This window comes from Anarhichas minor, unplaced genomic scaffold (assembly GCF_050575085.1).
Source record: "Anarhichas minor isolate MPS153535 unplaced genomic scaffold, ASM5057508v1 ptg000004l, whole genome shotgun sequence".
Classification (NCBI taxonomy): Eukaryota; Metazoa; Chordata; class Actinopteri; order Perciformes; family Anarhichadidae; genus Anarhichas; species Anarhichas minor.
This window is the reverse complement of record NW_027466450.1, coordinates 6,728,394-6,748,166: the sequence shown is the minus strand read 5'-3', so window position 1 is coordinate 6,748,166 and position 19,773 is coordinate 6,728,394. Positions and strand designations below refer to the sequence as shown.

The window sequence follows — 19,773 nt, the reverse complement described above, 5'->3', positions numbered from 1 at the left end:
TTACAACATGACTTCAGCACCTGAGTTCAAGTCAATATATGGGACACTGTAATATTGTTACAGCTAGTAAGGTCTGTGTGGAGGACTGGGCTTGTTTGTATTGACATCATCTTATAGTTAGAACTATAGTGTTGAGACATTCATTTGTTATTATTCACATATTCAGAGTTTCTTTCCATCTGGAGAATTAAAAGGAAGCAACGCTGGAATTTAAAGAGATATTAAAAGGTTTATTACAACAACTTATCAATTAGAATTTGTATACAGAACTTTCTCATGTTACAGGTACACTTTCAACACAGTACCACATTCCTTTTTCCACATTCCGCTTTCATAAACTTAGAACTACAACTCAAGTTGAAAGAACTTGTCTGATGATATTTATCTGAACGAGACATTATCGAAGAAACAGTTAAATTCTCGCAGAGAATTATTACCTCATGCAGATAGCACATAACAGTTAAATAAAAATACATTTTCAAAAAAATCATACTTTAAGAAAACAATGCGTTGGCTTCTCATAGAACTACACAGTAGTAAGCCAGCACAGACTAAGAGAAAAGGCAAATTGACTTCATGGTTTGATTTGCTTCCTACAATTATTTCAATGATGAAATGCTCACAATTCTTACAGGCGGTAGTAGTGTTACTCTAAGATACACGATGTGATCCCAGTTCACATCCCAATGCTTTAATTTCACATGACGAGATATGGAGTCAGGAAGAGGCCTAATGACTGAAACATTGTTCACAGAGTTCAACAGGGCTCAGCTACTGAAACCAAAGTACATAACACCCAGAAAGATCACATATCACTGATGTTACTTACAATGTTTTCTAAAAACGTCATTGAGGATTTACAATCGTGAAAACAACATAATGTTCTTCTGCATTAAAGTCATAAACAGTCACTTATAAAGCAAAGACAGTATACAACAAGATACTTCCTTACTGAGAAACTACGTCTCATGAGACCTTTAATCTGAGAGAACAACTGTCAACTCAAGCTAATCGGCATTAAAAATGTACAGAAGTAATTCATACAAAAACATTAATGGCACTGAATGAAGTCCACATCACAGAGATTGAGTAATGGAAAAGGTACTGCAATCCTACAATCACTGCTTCAGGAACAATCAGACTACAGGTGGAATGTTAACGAAATAACACACGTTTCTAAAAAGCTCACGTCCTTAAGACTAGTGTTACAAGCAGAGGTGAGCTCGAACATTCAAACTACACGATGCGACTACAGCTGATCTCACTCACAGAAAAGTTGTCAAGTCTAAAATCCGATTCAGCCGTTTACATTTGTGTATTTAAATCGAAAAAGCTGCCAGTACTTAACATGTGAGCTGTCAGAACTCTTAAAAAGGTAAACCCGTCATCTCTCAAAATGTGAAAAGCAAATGATGAAAAAAGTGACTCCTCTTTATTCAACTTCATCATAAAGAACGATACACTTTGGTGAGCTCTAACAATTCACTGATCAAACCTTATTTTAAATAATAAATAATAATACATAAATCACACCTAAAGTGCCTGTTCTTTTGTCTTCATCAATTCCAGAGAAAACGTTTGCATTTTTAAAAAAGCAAAATGGACCGAACATAAACAAATTGAAAACAGCAGAGTCCAAACTAAAGATGAGAGAGAATCCCTTTCCTCTGAGGCACCAGCGCTCCGGCACAGTTTGGGGACGATCAACTCCCCGAAGGCTGAGACCGGGTCTCCTCTGTGCTCTGGTTGGATGTGGTGGCGGCGCCGCTGGACGAGGCCGAGGCGGCTGAGGTTGCGGAGGAGGAGCTGACCCCGTTCGAGGTGCTGACGGAGCTGTGCTGGATGGCCTCGTTCTGGGGGCTGCCGGGGACGGACATCTCCTCGCAGCTCTCGTCCTTGTCAGAGACTGTGTGGGAAGAGACGAGAAAACACCTGCTGAAGAAGCTGGTATACCATTGTAACGTTTGGATTTTCTTACATATCCGTTTACCTGCAGCATTAACCCGATATGGAAAAAAAGGCTTTGGAAAGCTTTGCCGTGTAGGCCTAATCAGACGTATGTGGTGTACGCAAAACCGTTTCATTAATCCCCATAATGCTACTTCTGCACCCCTTCCTTTAATTAAAGCTCCAATGTCAATTTAAACCCACATCATAAGGGCGCATTACATTCTGGGGCATGTGGCAGTGTTTCCCATCCCTAACTGCATTCTCATTTGTTTTTTGTTACCTTGCCAACTACTGCAGCGACAGATGATTACAGCACCTGATTTTAATGATGCTCACACTGGAGAGTAGGGAAGACTTGGAGTCGAAATGCCACCAGCTGTTAGGCAGTTGCATTGAATTAATTGGATCCTGATGGGAAAAAAAAAGACTCTACTCTCATGCTCTGTTCCGTAAAGGAATAAGGAGCACAGTGATAATTAATATTGTTAATGATATGAAGTCACTTGTTATGGCACTTTGTAATTAACGACTGGGTTTTGCATTTTAGAACGTAAAATACAGATTCCACAGCAAGAAGAAGCAATTAAAGCGCAATACAAACGTCTTCACATTAGAGGCTTCATCTGCCTTCTTGACTGGACGTTGACCGTGTGATTTAGTGCAAGTGAATGTCACAGCGCTATAAACTCCCTTACTGTTTTACTATGCAGAAGGTCAGCCTCCGAATAAATCAGCTTGGTGGTTTTGTTCCATGTTCAAGTGAGCATTATTGCTCCTAACGACATGAAGGGGTGGCTGTCTGATATATCGTAATCCCGGGGCAGCCAGAGCTTCTTTCTGCTCTCTTGGTTTCTGAAGTGGGGTTCGCTTGTAAGCAGATGGACCGCTTTGTGTGCCAAGTGAAAGCATGTCCTGGCTTGTTTGTGGGGCAGTCTGGGCAATTTCCTTCCACCTGCCATGGCTACGCCTGGGCAGGACGATGAAGGGTATTACCAGGCCTGGGGGGCAGTGTAGCCTTACGGGATGTGTAACATTGAGAAAAAAAGGGGGGCTTGATGAGGCCTTTACACGAGTGTGAGCCACGGATCAGTCAGAATCAAATAATGCGCTTCACTAATTAGCTAAGATCGATTATTTCAGTGATTCCCAAGCAGGGGCACTCGTGCCTCGGGGTGTATTTATGCAATTGCCAGGAGGTACGTGGAAATATCGCGGAGAAGCTCAACTAATTAGAAAAAAACACATAAATTCTGATTTAATTAAAACAATATTGAATCAGCTGTAACACCTGTACATGTTGCAATTTAAAGTGCATTAAAACTAGTTAGCAAGCAAACAGCGACATCTGAACACTTAGCTAAAAGTAATGGACAAATGGCTGGAATAGACGCTTACAGTGGGAGTAATGAATTACAGGTAAATACACCGGATGAATGGTTGAAATAGCTAGAACCTTTGGGTAGTATTAGCTAACTATTTCACTACTTGCAAAGCAGAAGTGAACTGAGCTTAAATATTTAGCTGGAAACAAAGTATAAAAAGTGAGCTCAAAACTGAAACTAATGGATATAAAAGGTCTGTGGAGGTACATCAAACGTATTGTTATTTCTTTCTGTTATTCTACCAGACTTTTCATTCTCACATTAAATGGCTTGTCTAAAATCTACCCTCATGAGCCAAACTGATAAACTAGGGTATTTGGATGAAGTTCTATCTTCCCAAACAGGGTAAAAAGTGCTCCAAATGTCATCCCTCACAAAAGGTCCAGAAACATCCTCAGCAAACACATGAGAAAGATGACCCAATTCATCCGCAGATCTTTCTAAAAAAGAAACCAGACGACACCAAATGAGACCCGGCTCTGACAGCCCACTCTAGCCTGGAAACCAGCAGTCCCATAATGCGCATGACGTGTGTCAGTGGGATGGTTAGCAATAAGGGGATGCATAATGAACAGCCTAGCTTGGTGGACACCCCGCCATGAGAATGCTCTGCAGTCTTGTCAAGCTTGCTGCTTTAATGGACTCATTTCAGAGGCAATCATTGTCAATACAAGTCAGCGGAGACGCTCGGAGCGCAGTGGAGAAGTGGCTTGGAGCGCCACTTGTTCTCGTTGCATTCTGGCTCATCTGTGAGGGAAGCTGAGTTATGACCGGGAAAATCTGAATGACAAGAGCCCCCCGGTCGCGGGAAACGAAGAAATATCGGTGATATAATTCTAAATGAGACCACGTGATGAACAAGGACTGGAGCATGGAGACGACGGTGTGCAGGCTGACAACAGGAAGTGTGAATGAAGAGGCTGCAGACGGCAGAATCTTCTTGTGTATTAAAAATGTTCATGATCGTTGTGTGGTTTAGGTGTTACAAAAAGAGAGGGATCATGCTTACTTATCCACTTCTTTACAATCCAAGCATTTGGTTTCTCAACATCCTTCATGCAGACATCTATTCATCTGACAAATGTTTATTTAGGTGTCAACTGAGGAGGAAACAATTGGTTTCCTGTGGATACCACCCGTGTCCTCTTGAAAAGACTCGGACACTGACGCCAGGGAGCATTTGTCTGGAACTACACCGCCTATAAAATGTCTTAACTTTTGAAAAGTTTTTTTGTTTAAATGGGATCCAATATGTCAGTAGCCTTTTCTGTTTGGCCATAAGTAAGACATGACATTCCAGTGGTTAGCTGGAGCTCATTTTAGAAGCCTTTCACTGGAAGCCTCGGGCTGAGAATAATGGAGCATTACTCACTGTGATAGCCAGATTTCTTCTGCATGGCGGTTACAGGGCAATCTTTATGAGCCAGAAGAAGCTGCTTCAGCTGAGCCACTTCGTTTCTCAGCAGGGAGACTTCACTCTTTGAGAGAGAGAGAGGAGACACACAACAGCCCTCAATAAAACCCTCTGTCTGGAGCACCCAGTACATTAGATTACAGTTCAAAGACGAACAGACGACATCTGCGTATACTTTAAATGTGTGAAATGATTTTCCAAAACCAGATAAAAGGTCAGATTTCTTGATTTTGTCAATACTGATACTGACGTTTGAGTTACAAAAGTTTGATAACGATTTAACATTAGTATTTGTTTTACATAAACATATGCATAAGGACCACTTATATTTGTTTTTTTTGATACACACTGAGCTGACAGTTGGAAAATAAACATGTCAGTGCTCTCTGGTGGACAAACTATGCAACGATAACACTGTTTCTACGTTATCTCAAACATAACTTTAACATTTCAGTACTCTTCTCGTTAGCTTTGGGCCAACATGTAAGCAGGAACGGATATATCTGCCAAAAAGAAAACATCTGCAAATGTGTCGGCCACCTGACTTATCGGTCTAATTCCGCTCTGAACCCAGCACCTGATGCTCAGTACGGTATACAAACCAATCCGCAGCTTGAATGTGGCTTTGCGCCCTCTCTACATGGATGGCCGTACCTCTTATCCACCATTGGTGATTTTAAAGTCAGTTGTTATTAATCGGACCACAGGGTTAAATACTTGTGACCTCTTTTGTACAGGAGGCCTAAATGACCACTACATCACGGCAGATAAACGCCAAAATAAACAGCACACGCGGAAAGGTAACAGCGTAATGAATGAACTCAGAATAAAGTACGACGCGCTTCTTCATTCATTTATTTTCTGCACAATAATTAGAGGCCTTCACTGGCTTCCGACCAGCACATTTGTCAGAGGTGAGCTGTTCGGATTCCCCCTGCAACTTTGCAGATGCCGCTGAGATTTACACTCTTGTGTCATTAAACAGCTCCCGAGGGAGCGGAGGATTTCTGCATGTCGTAAAATAGGGCCACATTACGCTGAAGGTGACTTTAACTGGATTTAGAGCGGCCAGGGGGCCGCAGAACACCCAATGGCAGATTTAAGCTCCTTCTCTTTTCCTTTAAAAGGAATATGGGCGGCTTAATCTATTAGTTTAAAAGCAGCCAATTTATTTGATTCCATCTGCTTAGTGTTGGCAGGGCTGCGCTATTGTAAGACAGATTTAAAACACAGCTGGAAGACGCGTATGCATCACATGTAGCTAAAGCCATATTTACTGGGTTTTCAACATGACTGCTGCCATTTACAGCCAATATAAACGCCTTCCTTTGAATCTCTCCCTCAACTCTGACATGGGAAGCACACGTCCGACATGTTAACATGCATTACGAAATGCTGATTCATTAGTCGGATGCAAAAGCAACCAAACTCATTTTACAGCTTAGCAGCGAAAGCACCGTGTTTGGTTGAACCATGACAGTAACGGCCACAGTGACCTCACATCGCATCATACCTGGAAGTTTAAACTGGACTTTTGGAGAGTTAAACTTGTTTCTAACTTTGTGAATTAATCAAAATTGAGCAAACGGGCTTCGGGTGAAGCTGTGAGCCCTGTGAGCTGCCTGCTCTGACATCTCGTTAAAAAGCCAGTTAAGGATGATGTTAAAATAATTGTGCATCATTAGAGGCAGTTTCACTGATCAGCTGGGCCACGTCAGCAAGTTTTTTTTTCCAAAAACTGCACTGCTGATTAATATAAAGCGCCCTTTTATCTTCTGCCACATGTTGTTCCCTTCTTTGTAGTTAACTGCAATGCCCTGTTTATTACCTCATCTACTCACCTATTCATCTAACTATATTCAAATACAATCTCACAAAGCACACTCATGACAAGTGTTTCTGAACCAGATATTAACGACGTGAACCTAATTCTTTACGTTGCCGTCTTTCCCCTCCTCCACCTTCCACATCTTACTCCGCTTTCATCGGAAAATAAGACAGTGAGCAAATAAACACCACATCTCATTTAATTGTCTGGAACACCGATGTGCCGCACCCCCGGCTCACACTTATCAACAGAGACAGCAGATACATGAACTGTTTCGAACTTGTCAGCATCAGATCCTAATTGCTTCCAGCAAAATGAAGGTTCAAAAAGACACCTTTCCCTAGGAGATTTTTGAGGCCATTCGGTAAACTGCTGAGACAGAAGCGAAGACACGCTTGTGCGCGGCTGACATCTGGAGGATACATCTTTATTGACAGGGACATATCGATGTAAAGGGCTCACACACCGCCGCTGTCACACGGCAGCTCTTCTTAATCGGCTTTAATGACTTCATCACCACAGAAGGGAAAAGTCTGTGTACACGCGCTTACAACAACAACACATGGTGATAAACAGACATACGTGTGCATACGCACATACACATCGATGCATAAGAGTACAAAACAAAGACAGACGAGGTAGCTGTTGTTACATGCAGTAGCTGGGGGGGGGGGGGGGGAAGGGAAGGTAAAGAGCACCTGTAGTTGTCCGTTCATGGAGTTGAGATCATCAGCCTTCCTCTCCAGAGACGAGACCCACACTTTCCTCTTCTGCCTACAGCGAGAGGCTGCAGCCCTGTTACGCTCCAGAAACTTGCGCCGCTTCTCATCGGGGTTTTCACTTGTGGTTCTGCGCCGGCGACCCCCGGTGCTTGGGGGGTTTGGCGCAGGGGGCGCTGGAGAAGCCTGAACAATAATAATAATAATAATAAACAATAACTGGCAAAACAACAGCACCACCACATGTGTAATGTGCTGCTGACATCATTGTCCAGCACTGAATTTTGCATACTGAGTAACTGAAATGTGGTTACTACTTGTGAAATACTGGTTACTGTCACTAATCACATTATGTGCTCAGTTTTGTCATTTCAGAAAGTAATACATTTGACATCTTAGTTTACACAAAAAAAGGTAATCCTGTGTAAACACCTGCCATGTGATGCTGTTGTGTTTATGAAATCTTTTATTAGTGGGCGGGAATGATTGTCAGAGTTTGCTGAAAGCTAACAGCGAGAAAGCTAACTCGTACAATGAAGTATCCCTCACACCTTCAGGCTCGGTAGTGTTTGAACATTTCGGATTCTACTGTTGATACAATACTTTTTTGGTTCCAACAGCAAAAACGTACCTTTACTACCCACAGATTACAGACACAAACAAAGACGTCTCTATAGAACTATGCTGAAACACTCGTACTGCAGCAGTGGCTACTTACAGGTGTCTCTGTGGTGGAGGTAGCTGGCTGCTGAAGGGAATGGGGGGAAGGCTCCTCAGTCGTGGGCAGGTGAGGAGGAGTTAGGACCGCGATGGGGGCTGGAGTCGGGGCTCGGGTCGGAGCAGGAGAAGTGGGAGCAGCGGTGTGGGTCACGGCGCTGCTCTGGACTTCAACAGCATTTCTGTTGGTTACCTGAGGAAGCTGCTGGCTTAACGTGATTTTCAGTTTCTGGGAAGAGAATTCAGCATGAGGAAAACAGTCATGACATGTTCATGCAAAGACATGGTTGTTACAAGAGGAGAACTATATTCAGATGTCAACACGGTAAAAAAGAGAACATTTTATACAGAGTATCACAGCGTGTTTTCACTGACTATGATTTACACCTGGAATACTAGTGTGAAGTTGAGGAAAGGGCTACCTAAAGATGGTTAACGATCAGACCTATTGTAGTATGAGAGTGAACAGACGAACATACTGGGTTACCAGCAGTCAGCAGAGAAGAAGAAGAGAGGCATAACTGCTGACATTATTAATACGGATGGTTACTAGATCATGGGAAATATCCTACTTCTACAAGTACTTTAGTATCCCCTACCCACGAATTAAGATTATGAAATATGATGCTGAAAAATGAAAAAAATCTAAGAAGAGAAGAAGAATTGAAAGAAATCCTGAAATAGTAAAGAAACTGTAACACATTTTAAAAACGATCTGATGAAGCATGGAACACACTCCTCACATGTATTTAGCATGTTCAGGGCGTGATGTTATCTGAACACCAAAGGTGATGGATGGCACATAATGTGACTCAAACTATTAAAAAACGCTCTTTTTTTTTTTTTTTTTACATTGACTGGGACCGCAAACGCCACACATAACACGGCCCATTCACAGAAACTACATCTCCACAGACAGTGTTCACGATTCACAGGCCAGCTCCTCGAGTATCAAACAAGGTGAAAGTGAATGAGCCTTTCGAAGCGATAACAAAGTGAGAGGGAATGCATTTACATGAGAAAACAGAGGACCGCATTATTGTAACAACTACCTTTGCCAGACCAATCTATCTACCAAATTAGTTTATCGTGTAATACCCTTCCAGAAGCTCTTCTGGCAGAAACAGGATATTATTCTCTTGGAATGGCCCATAGAAAGAGGGGAACGCCAGTCAGATTCATATTTCATCTCTGCCACGGAAACCTCATCAGTGTAATAACCCTCCATCTCATGGGTGTTATTCAACCATCTGCTACTATATTACTTATCTTTATTTTGCAACTAATTAACAGCATAATCTTCTAAATTCAGCAAGTTAATTATCATTATTGTGGTCTTTGCAGCATCATCAGTCCTTGTAAAGTGCCGTCTCTGCGCCCCCTGAGAGAATGGTGGGGGCGGGGAGCAGGCAGGTTGAGCGGGGGTCTGTTTTCTTGACGCGGGCTCATTAGGTGTTTGCTGATGAGCTGAGTGCGGTGGGAGGTGCCGGAGTGAGAAGATGGGGGGGGGGGCGGGGGGGTTCAGGTCAGGCAGGATTCTGCTGAACAAAAGGTTCCATGCAGGGCGAGGCCGACTTAATGTGCCTCGCTGAGCGTGTGCCAGGATGCCCCCAGCTGGCTTTTGCTGGTAGCCCCCGCCGGTTGGCCCCGGTGTCGGCGTGCTGAGCACAACGCTGTCTCCCCGTTTGTCATCTTCGTACCCCATGATCCCCGACAACCCCGTGCCCTCCTCCTCCCTTCACTCCTTCCTCGCCAGTCAGGATCAATCCTTCCCTCCGAACACACACACACACACACACACACACACACACACACACACACACACACACACACACACACACACACACACACACACACACACACACACCTCCTCTCTGCAGTTTATCTGTTAATTTCCACAGGCGGGGCATGCTGCGAACACTTACAGGTTCTGTGATCCGTGCTTCATCACATTGCCACTGATCTCCCTCCAAACACTTCATATCCCTGCCCTTCAACTATCACTTTGTGTACAGGAGGACCCAGTTAGTTGCAAGACTGTTATGACCAGCTTCTCCCACACATTATCCATTAATCTGCAGATCATTTTCACAATTAACTGTCACAAAATAGTGAACAATGCCTATTATAATTTCCCCCACCAACAGTCCGAAACCCAAAGATAGCAAATCCTTAAATGCATGCGTTATTGTAATGGTTCATTTAAATTTTTGTTTTTGATCTATGACTATTTTAAAACTTGTTTATGAAGAACTTGGGACTGTATCTTAACATAAAAGTTGCTCTACAAATAAAGTTATTATCACTATCATTATTATGATTACTATCTTTATTATTAAAGAAGCTAGAAGCACTAAATATTTAGCATTTTGCTTAAAAAATGACTAAAATAATTTTCGGACTCATCAGTTAATCAACTAATCGTTGCAACGCTATGAATCAGTAAATACAAATCAAATTTCAAAGAAATATTAGGCGGTAAAATCCAGATGGAAAGTCAATTGATAAAAGGGGAATACAAATAAATAAATAAATAAAAACAGTCTTTGGACCACTTCAGACCCAACCTGTCACTAGCGCCCTCATCTGGTGAAGGAATGATCTCTTATCGTCAGGCTCCCTCATTACTTTGGTTGTTATTATCCCTCTCAGATGGGAAATGACAGACTCAACATGGAAATAATATTTGATGTAAAAGAAGAGATAGTTAATACCAGCTTCGCTTCTGATTGGGCGGGCTGTGGCTGTGGCGAGGGAGGTCCTGGGATCCCGGGGACGTTGGGCACTATGGTGACAGGTCTGACAAGCTGACGGCAGAGACAAAGAGACAGATCAGCACGGAGAAGATTTGTCTTCAGCTGTTAAAAAAGACACAAACGCTCGCACGTTACACAAACACAGCCGCGGCAGGCTCCCAGAGTTTCCTCATATCTCAGCCTCATTAGGTTGGATGGCCTGTTATTTTGTGGAGGCAGCGCCACATGGAGATGCCGTGTGCACGCTAATGAACCTCTGCCTGCCTGCGTGAGAGCATATGGGCAGGGAAGCTGAGGAGAGGATGGAGAGACACGAGTTAGAAGGCCAGAGCCAGGCCTCATCTCGCAGCCGCTGACAATGAGACAGAGGGAGGTGGGGAGAGGTGGAGAGGGAGAGAAAGAAAAGGCGGGGTGGGGGGTATGATCGAGTGAAAGCCCCACCAGTGGCTTATGTTCTCCGTCTACTTTTGCCCTCCTCTACTTGTCAACGGCTTTCCCAATCCCCACAGACTGGGAAGATAGAGGTTTTTTTCCCCTGCTGTGCTGCTATCAGGAGATAATCATCTGCTGCTCAGTGTTCCACACAGACAACCAGGACAACGGTGAACAACAAGACAAGCTCCCACATGGGGGACTTAAAAGAAATTCCAAAAACCTTGATTTACAAACATATCTCCTGTATGAGATTTCCTATATCGGTTATAATTGGTTAGCAAAACACATTAGTAGTATCATCTATCTGCTCTGCCAGAAATCAAGAGCGTTGATTCTAATTGCACAAGGACAAATAGTAGTGAAGTGTCCTGGACCGGAGCCCGCTGTGCCTCGGCCAAATCCTGTGTCTTTGCCACAGCGACACACAGTTGTACTCTTAAGTCCATTACCTCCCTCAACCGCTGCAGCTCTGACTTCACTGCCAAATCTGAGATGCCAAAGTTGTAAACAATCCCTCTGTCCAAGTACAGCGAAGACAATTTGTGGTATTAATGTATCGCTACAGCATAAGTGTATTCTAAATGTCCCTTTTGGAAGGACTTCAAATTTTACTGATGTGAACGATTGTCCGAACAACATCCCAAATTAAAAAATGTGATTAACAAATGGCAAACTTGTGAGTTATTCGACACAATCTAGTGATTTTGTTACTCTACACACTGGACTAAAATCTAGTTATCTAAAGTTGCCCTGCTTAAGGGAAAAAATGAATTGGTTAGTTCATTCATGTTTGTGAAAACGACAGTCGACAACACAATCAAGGTTCATTTAGTGGCTGTTCTGAAGCTTTGTGATCGGGTAGAAAGGTCCAGAAACAGCCGCTGAATGGACCTACTGAATTCAAAAATGAATTGTGAAGCTCGCCTTTCAAGCCAATATGAATGCGATGTCTTTAAACTGCTCAGAATAAAGGAAACGTTAACATTTACAGTTCCATGAGAACATGAGCCACTAAACTGACCTCCAGGTGAGATTGTTTTGTCCACAAACACTTGTTACCGACATCATTATTTGTTCAAAACAGTCATTAAATTATCATAAAAGTTTCAAAATGCTGCTTTCACTCAAACTCAGTAAAACAACATTAACATAATGTAACAAACAGCGAACTCACAGGGATCGTAGTTGGGATATGTACACTTGAGGTTGCAATAGACGCAGGTATAGCAACCGGCATGGTCTGACCGTTAGGCAGCTGTAAGAGCACAGGGAAGGTGCCAGACACCGGGCTGAAGGGGGAGAGAGAAGAAATCCCAGTGAGGGAAACAAACAAACAACTTTGTGATTAACACACAAAACGAAATCTGTTCGCAAATTAAAGACAAGGGCGGCTACTAATACACCAGCATAATGTCACAATCAGGCAACGACTCACGGAAAATAAAGTGGAACCAAAACAACTCAAAAACACACCTGTCGCGTAACAGGTTGAAGCAAGATTATTAGAACACATACTCTGTCATCACATTAGACCCCATAAGTGACATCAGTTTTGCCCAGATGTGGACTTCTGGTTCGGTAAAACACGCGGGATTTCCACCAAATCATCTGTGTGTTTGAAGCATATTTTACTCCCAAAATCTAAAAGGAAAATCTTCATGTTCTACAAACTGGGTCCTTCATTGATCATTACTTTGCTTATTAATTATGGGCCCAGGGAGACTCTGCTAGACAGATTTAGAATAAAACATAATTCATGTTTGTGCGTCACTGCAAACATAATTGTTCAGACAGATTTTTAAACAAGTCCAATTTATCTTTTCTTTGACCTGTGAAAGTTTCTGTAGCTGTAGCTCCATTTCACAGGCAATTGATGATCATAATGGATATCTCACATGTATACACAATCTGGCGAGCTTGTGCTTCACTGAACACTGTCCGTGTTCTACAACAATAATCCTACCTTACTGCGTCTTTGTTCAAATAAAAAGAGGCTCAATACCCTTTACAGTGGTGTATGAAGGCCTGATACAGGGACAGATCATTATGTGGAAACCCCTTTGATCGTTTAATTTTCTTCCACCACTCAGAATTTGAACTATATTTGAGCATTGTCGATGTTATTCTTGAAGACGAGACTTATGAGGTCTACAGCCACAAAAAATAAATTCCTTCAGAGTGCAAATAAATGAAAAAACAAGCACATGCCTCATGACATATGAGCTCACCAAAACGAAACTGCACATATATTTAAAAAAAGATGACTTAGTAAAACCATGATTTAAAAAAAATTAAAAAATGGACGTTTTGAGTTACTTACACTATAGGCCTATTAGTGGATGGGACTTGGGTAATAACAGAGCTAGATGTTGGTGATGGGAGAGCTTGCTGTATTACAACATTAGCCTCTGAGGTTGCTAGAAGTACATTGGGAACTTGGAGGGATGCAGGATGGACTATAGTGGATGTTGGCAGTGAGGCTGGCTGCAAAGATAAATCCTGAAAACAGCATACAAGACCTTAGCTGCAGGAAGCATTTAATGAACACCAGATTGTTAAGAAGAGTTGAATGTTAAAATATACAAAAATAACATCAGCTTTGAGCTTTTAAAATAACGCCCTCTGATTATTAACAACTAATATATACTGAGGTTTTTTTATCAATACTGTAGATAAGCACATGCACATGTTAATGGCGCTGTATACCGTTACAACCCTGTTTAAGTAAATCACTTCTTATGATAAAATGAAGGCCACATGTCACCGTATTCTTCTCAATATTAGGAATAAAAGAGCTAAACACATGGAAGCGTATTAGTCATCTAATACATCCAATGGATTTCTCTAGACAATCATTTTGTGCAGTACTGTTAGCTTTTTTTTCATGGAAGTTGAGACAAAGTCAAACTGAAACAAGCAAATAATCTGATCACTTATCACGTTTATATTCATACAAGTGGATGTGTAATTCCAGAGAATAACACCAATCACAAGAGGACGCCTTGTTCTTCACTCCTCGTGACATCCTTGTCACGAGGCTCCATGATTAGCACAAACACTGCAAACTCAAAGGCTTTACCTTGTCATCGTTGGTGGTAGATTCGGGGTGAGGCAGTGGGCTGTCTCGATGTGCCTCCATAGCTGTGAGCGCCTCAGTTTTATTGCGGATGATAGGCGTCGCAAGAGGTGACAAATCCAATGGTAACTACAGAATAAAAAATAAGAATAAATCATCTCAATGAAACAGATCAGTGGTGTCAATGATAATACGTAGAAGTGAGATGATCTGCTGACAAGAAGTCTGGCAACGACAACCACCTTTTTAATGTCATATTCACTCGCTCTCTTGAAGTCGTGGTCGAACGGACTTGCAAGTTCATTGAAGAGTCCGACCTCCTCGCAGTTCTTCAAAAAGCGGGTAGGTGTCGGTGTTTGGTCTGCAAATGGAGGAAAACCATCAGAACCAAGACTGTAATGTAAAGTATGAATGACATCAACACATCTCAACATCAAGAGCACTTACCAGCAATGATGGCACTGTCGTTCCTTGCAGGGCCAAACTTCAGGGTCATCTCATGTTTGTGCTTGTGGACAGCCAAGTGGTCCTCATTTGTGAATCTCTTTGTACGGTCAGAACAGAAAGAACAATCAAACAGGATCTCCATGGGAAAGGTTCAGAACGTCTGTTTGCTGTTTAGCTGCAGGTGAGCAACTCAAACATCAATCATCTCTCAGGTGTGTTCCAGGTGTTTCTATTATTGTGTCCATATTTACATATTAAAATAGGTAGACTTAATGCTATAAACGACTCCAGGAGCCCCGGGTTGAAACTCTAGCGATCACACTTTATTATTTTAGTTTGTATTGTGCTCACATGGTGCATTTTCCCAGGCAGGTTGATCCAGCCTCAGGTCTGTCTACATACAGGGTAATATAAAACAGTGGCACAATAACATTCACGATAACAGAGATGACTTACCTGTCCACAGCCAGGAGCAGTACATTGGAAAGGTTTGTCATCACTCATATTAAGGAATTCCTGTTGTGTCACCCTGAAATAAAACAAGGAAAACGCACAAGCAGGAGTTTAATATCAGAATAAATAAAGATGAGAATTATTGTAAAGGGTTAACTGTTTACAAATAAGACGATGGCTCCTTCAAGATGTGGAATGAACATCGTGGCTGTGGCACAAATGACAGCAGATTTAAGTCGTATCGGATAATAAGTGGAGTGGCACAGTGAGAGAGGACAGCTACACATTTGGACAAAGCATATCGATGATGGGCGGTTGCTTTGGTTGTTTACACCTCAGTGTCATCATAAAAGATGGTTTGTTTTCTTTCGGTCCAAATACGCGGCTGAGGAGGACATCCAGAGCCGACACCTGCACCGCTTTACGTTGTAAAATGTCAAGAAAATGCGCAACACTAATAAACACACAACGTTTATAGTTAGATTGCAATTATCTGCCCCAGTCGCTTCCATGGAATAGCCCGAGCGCCCTGCGTTAACATACAACCGTCGCAATATTTGGAGCTAAATATCTCTGTAAACAAAAGAGATGTCAGTGTTTATCTCGAGGTCGCTTTAATGTACCGGAGCACAAGTCCCTCGCAGTGCCAGAAATGATGCCTTTTACAACCGCTTTGTGTCCATTCGCCATCAGTTTAAGTGGTGACTTACCTCTCTCAGCCACAACCCTTGATTTACAAAATCCCACGTCTGTACCAAAGTATCGCGAGAGCGGCTGAGGCATTTCCGTAAACGTCACACGAGGACAGTGCCAGGATTCTCATGTAGTTTTTGAACATTTATTCAGGAATTTAATTACAGATCCCCTTCAATAAGTTTTTAAGACATATGTAAATACTCTGCTTTGAATAATGTTTTATTTTTCACAAAAAATTTAAATTACCGCATTAAAATTACATCTACTACTCCTCCCTCACTGAAAAATCCAGAAACACCAGATAAAAACATTCGTTTCAAAAGTTGAATTACTGAATATGTCTCGTACTTCACTTAACAAGTGTATTGTTCATTTATATGTTCTTGAGGCTTCAAGTAGCCATACACCTTGATAGTTTGGTGTTCGTGCGACTTAAAGATGCCTATATACCTGTTGATATATTATATTTAAGATAATTGCACTGCGTTAGCTTTCAATGTTAAAAACTCTAGCACATGGTTATTAACTATTAGTTATAAAAGATAAGGATGTACGGTACTTTTAGTTTCTTCAGAAGACTACTATTGAGTTGTTAAGTACCAGCACATACAAGCTTGCTTTCAATTCCATCTGACATCTTAAACTGTCAACTACACCGGTATATGTTTGGTATTTACCATTCTGTGATTTGATATTAATTATAACCTTACATGTTTATAAAATAAATTAACTCGTTTCCGTTTTAACTAAATTCAGCCCAGCTTCCATGACAGAAAGCCAATTATTTTAACAACCCAGCATGAGATTCAAAAAAGTCAAAACCCATTAAATAGCTCAATTAAATCCTCTAGATTTATTTAATGCCATTTACAAAAGCAAGCACTCCCTTGCTGTCTAATTACAGTACTGTTTAACTGCATCTTATCCAAGAATGAATTGAGATGGACCCCAAAAAGCTTCCATGTGATGTGCTAAGAAAACAAGGCCGACTCATGACAAGTCGACGCAGATGCTTCACAGAAAAGATGACATTCAAGAAAGAGGACTGCTTTCTATTGGGCTAGCATGATATTCCAGACATAAAAGTGCCATTGTTAAATAGTCAAATACATGTATTTTAATCACGTAATTTCTTACATTTGTACAATACATGTTTTGCGTATTTTTACAGTGTCTGAAAGTCTTGAAAATGTAAATTTCCATGACACCAACACAGAACAATTTTGGTAGCCACAATAAAATATGTAGTCACATCTGTAATGAAAGTGTTGAATGACAGAGTTTTACATAGCAAACAGGATAAGGAAAGCAACCATCAAACAGAACAGTCCCATGGCTTCAGACAGGGCAAATCCCAGGATAGCATATGAGAACAGCTGCTGCTTCAGAGATGGGTTCCTGCAGACAAGAACACACGATGGCATCAATGGAAAAACAAAGTACGCACCAGAAATCTATTAATTCGAGTCAATTTTAATATTTTCAGGATGTACGTTTGTGAGAACAAACCTAGCATAGCCGATAATGAGACTGCCGAACACAGTCCCAATTCCAGCTCCAGATCCAGCTACTCCGACTGTGGCAGCTCCAGCGCCGATGAACTTGGCAGCAGTGTCGATGTCCCTGCTGACAGCGCTGGTCTGGAAGCCCCTCAGTATGATCTGGGTGAGGGGGCTCTGTGGCATCACAGCAACGCCGCTCTGGAGCAAGAAAAGACAAAAACGGTTAACTTACACCTTCAACACCAATGACATGAGATATGACAATACAGTAAGTGAGAACAATAAAGGAATGGGAAAAAATTACTAAATTACAATTTTTACTATAATTTGTCAAGTACCAATTTCCATGTTAACCATCACGATGATTTGACAATATTTCTGACATTTTATAAAATAAATGAGCATTTAACAATCAAGTGGTAGAAGGACAGTTGCAGTCCCAGTAGAAAGCCTGTCATTTATTCTCACCTCTGTTTTGAGCTCAGGCCTGGACAGCACAGAGGCAGAGAGGGGTCTGTAAAGAGCCCGGGAACCAGCACGGACCTGAAAGCAACAGCACGGACACAAAACGCAGAACACATTTAGTTAAACACAAAAGCTTGATAAGATATGATACATATTGTTGGTAGCCGTTACCAGTCTGAGCAGGTGGAAGGAACCCTAATGTCACTTTGTTAATCAGAGTCACTCACTGCAGTGCACACACATTACGACCTGTGGCCTTTAATGATTTGTGGGTAGTCTGTGCTGTCAAAGTCACTCCTGGGTTTGTGTTAATACAATAGAAAGCTTCCTAACAAATTGTCCTATTGTAATTGAAACTGGTAAGACTAATAGAGGAACTAGAAACAGAAATATGACCTTGGTGAATGACTTGACAACACAGGCTACATTTTATATAATTTAAAGGAGATAGTTTGTGGATCAGTTGAACAGACATGTTCGTGAGTTTTCAGGGGAACTCTGCACAAAACTCGGCTAACAAAAGGCTTGTGATGACCTTAGCTTACGGCCATTACTGAACATGTTTGCTACAAGCTAACGCAAAGGCAGTGTTTAAGATAGCTTACATGCACCTGAATCATTAGCATTAGCGCTACATTGCACACGTTTTTAAAAAACCTTTATGAAATGCTGTGCTTTAGCAAGAGCTAGCTAGCCCGTTGGCCTAGACTGCGGATACCCTTGCCAGTCAGCTGCAGTCAAGATCAGCCAGAGGCCCACCGGATTTATCCGGGATACTTCACTGAGCAGGACACAAAACACACCACAGAGAGCAAACTCACCAGAGCCGGCGTGGAGACGAACTTTGCACAGGCGTACATCTTCTAATTTAGGTAGTTCTAACCGGTTCGGTCAAATCTGGTTGAAGCCCGGGTCTCTCTGAGGAAGGAAGACCGGAGAGAGAAGTAAGGTCAAACGGGTGTAAAAATGCTCCAGGGAGAAAATGAAGGCACTCATATGTACATTCACATCCATGCTGCATGCTATCCTCACTTGTGCGCTGCAATGTGGAGTTAAGAGAGAGGATGAAATTGGATTTGTAAAGATACGCTTCTCATTCAAACTGCCATCACACACTTACCGACTGCAGAGGTCGAACCACAGTAGAACAGTGCGCATGCGCGATGTGACGTATTTAGAGGCCCGGATGATGACAGTGGAAGGTCATTTCACAGAAACTTTATTGAACAAGATTGCAAAAAACAGCAATGTTCATTCACAAAACTAATCTTTGTTTGTGTATATTGATGAATGCGCCTTCATTGAGTGGATATAATTAAGAAGGACGATAAACTACATTTAATTATATTGTTTATAGTATGGATGGAAACTGACAGCTCCTGTTGGTCGGACTCTACTATAATGTTGAATATAAGCTGAAGATATTCGAATTTAAAGAGAAAATGGATGGATAGCTGATGATAAAACAGATGTGGACCCTTATTCAGTTAAAACAGTTAAAATAATAATAAACGTTTGTAGACCAAACTATTAATTATACAGGGACCATCTTGTAAATCTGGGGATAACAATCCCATGAAAAGATGGAAACCAACAATGAATTGATCCAACTAACAAGTATTGTTGCCAAAGTGTGATATAGATTTTTCCTCCGTGCCATAGCTGTTTGTTGTCCAAAAAGCAATTTAAAACTCATCAATAGCCATGCTGTAGGTTATTTTAAGTCAATCCCATATACATTTCCTGCTGTCGTAAATACTGAGTTGTGCAACAAAGCTATGGCTAAAGGGAGCACCTCGTAAATACACATTTCCTCCTGTTTGAGTAATATTATCTAAAAACTACAGTGACCAGTAAATCATTTAGCTTTTACAAAATGACAGTATTTATTTGTGACCTATTTTTAAATACACATCTTTAGTAGCAACTAATG

At 41.6% G+C, this 19,773-nt stretch overlaps 3 protein-coding genes across 4 annotated transcripts; all 3 read right to left on the bottom strand.

Moving 5' to 3' along the window:
• Positions 1 to 209: 209 nt before the first annotated feature.
• Positions 210 to 12,739, bottom strand: atf2 (activating transcription factor 2). The gene is made up of 7 exons (XM_076111934.1): positions 12,717 to 12,739; positions 12,376 to 12,490; positions 10,725 to 10,817; positions 8,012 to 8,239; positions 7,273 to 7,479; positions 4,705 to 4,810; positions 210 to 1,906 (listed from the first exon to the last, which is right to left on the bottom strand). The coding sequence occupies exons 1-7, from the start codon at positions 12,737 to 12,739 to the stop codon at positions 1,704 to 1,706; spliced, it is 975 nt and encodes a 324-aa protein (XP_075968049.1). The 3' UTR covers positions 210 to 1,703.
• A 436-nt stretch (positions 12,740 to 13,175) lies between these two features.
• LOC142967874 (cyclic AMP-dependent transcription factor ATF-2-like) lies at positions 13,176 to 15,857 on the bottom strand. Its single transcript, XM_076107487.1, has 6 exons — positions 15,801 to 15,857; positions 15,181 to 15,253; positions 14,725 to 14,821; positions 14,520 to 14,638; positions 14,281 to 14,406; positions 13,176 to 13,700 (listed from the first exon to the last, which is right to left on the bottom strand). Exons 2-6 carry the CDS (start codon positions 15,226 to 15,228, stop codon positions 13,518 to 13,520), a joined length of 573 nt encoding a protein of 190 aa, XP_075963602.1. The 5' UTR covers positions 15,229 to 15,253; positions 15,801 to 15,857; the 3' UTR covers positions 13,176 to 13,517.
• An 841-nt stretch (positions 15,858 to 16,698) lies between these two features.
• atp5mc3a (ATP synthase membrane subunit c locus 3a) lies at positions 16,699 to 19,006 on the bottom strand. 2 transcript variants are annotated; one of them, XM_076107469.1, is made up of 5 exons: positions 18,961 to 19,006; positions 18,662 to 18,758; positions 17,844 to 17,918; positions 17,383 to 17,573; positions 16,699 to 17,271 (listed from the first exon to the last, which is right to left on the bottom strand). In XM_076107469.1, exons 2-5 carry the CDS (start codon positions 18,698 to 18,700, stop codon positions 17,157 to 17,159), a joined length of 420 nt encoding a protein of 139 aa, XP_075963584.1. In that variant the 5' UTR covers positions 18,701 to 18,758; positions 18,961 to 19,006; the 3' UTR covers positions 16,699 to 17,156. The 2 variants fall into 2 exon arrangements, with proteins under 2 accessions (XP_075963584.1, XP_075963591.1); XM_076107476.1 differs by having other exon boundaries at positions 18,873 to 18,982.
• Between the last annotated feature and the right edge of the window lie 767 nt (positions 19,007 to 19,773).

Bases quoted from the DNA above. Each gene is read 5' to 3' on its own strand.
- LOC142967874 (XM_076107487.1), bottom strand. From the start codon at position 15,228: ATGAGTGATGACAAACCTTTCCAATGTACTGCTCCTGGCTGTGGACAG. The intron at 14,407-14,519 runs GTGGTTGTCGTT...TTTATTCTGTAG, and splicing joins GTGAATATGACATTAAAAAG to TTACCATTGGATTTGTCACC. The intron at 13,701-14,280 runs GTAAAGCCTTTG...TGCTGTTTTCAG, and splicing joins CTACCACCAACGATGACAAG to GATTTATCTTTGCAGCCAGC.
- atp5mc3a (XM_076107469.1), bottom strand. From the start codon at position 18,700: ATGTACGCCTGTGCAAAGTTCGTCTCCACGCCGGCTCTG. The intron at 17,919-18,661 runs GTGAGTTTGCTC...TGTTGCTTTCAG, and splicing joins TCGTCTCCACGCCGGCTCTG to GTCCGTGCTGGTTCCCGGGC. The intron at 17,272-17,382 runs GTTTGTTCTCAC...TCTTGTCTGCAG, and splicing joins CTCATTATCGGCTATGCTAG to GAACCCATCTCTGAAGCAGC.
- atf2 (XM_076111934.1), bottom strand. From the start codon at position 12,739: ATGGGGTCTAATGTGATGACAGA. The intron at 10,818-12,375 runs GTGAGTTCGCTG...CTCTGCCGTCAG, and splicing joins ATATCCCAACTACGATCCCT to CTTGTCAGACCTGTCACCAT. The intron at 8,240-10,724 runs GTATTAACTATC...TTCTCTTCCCAG, and splicing joins CCCAATCAGAAGCGAAGCTG to AAACTGAAAATCACGTTAAG.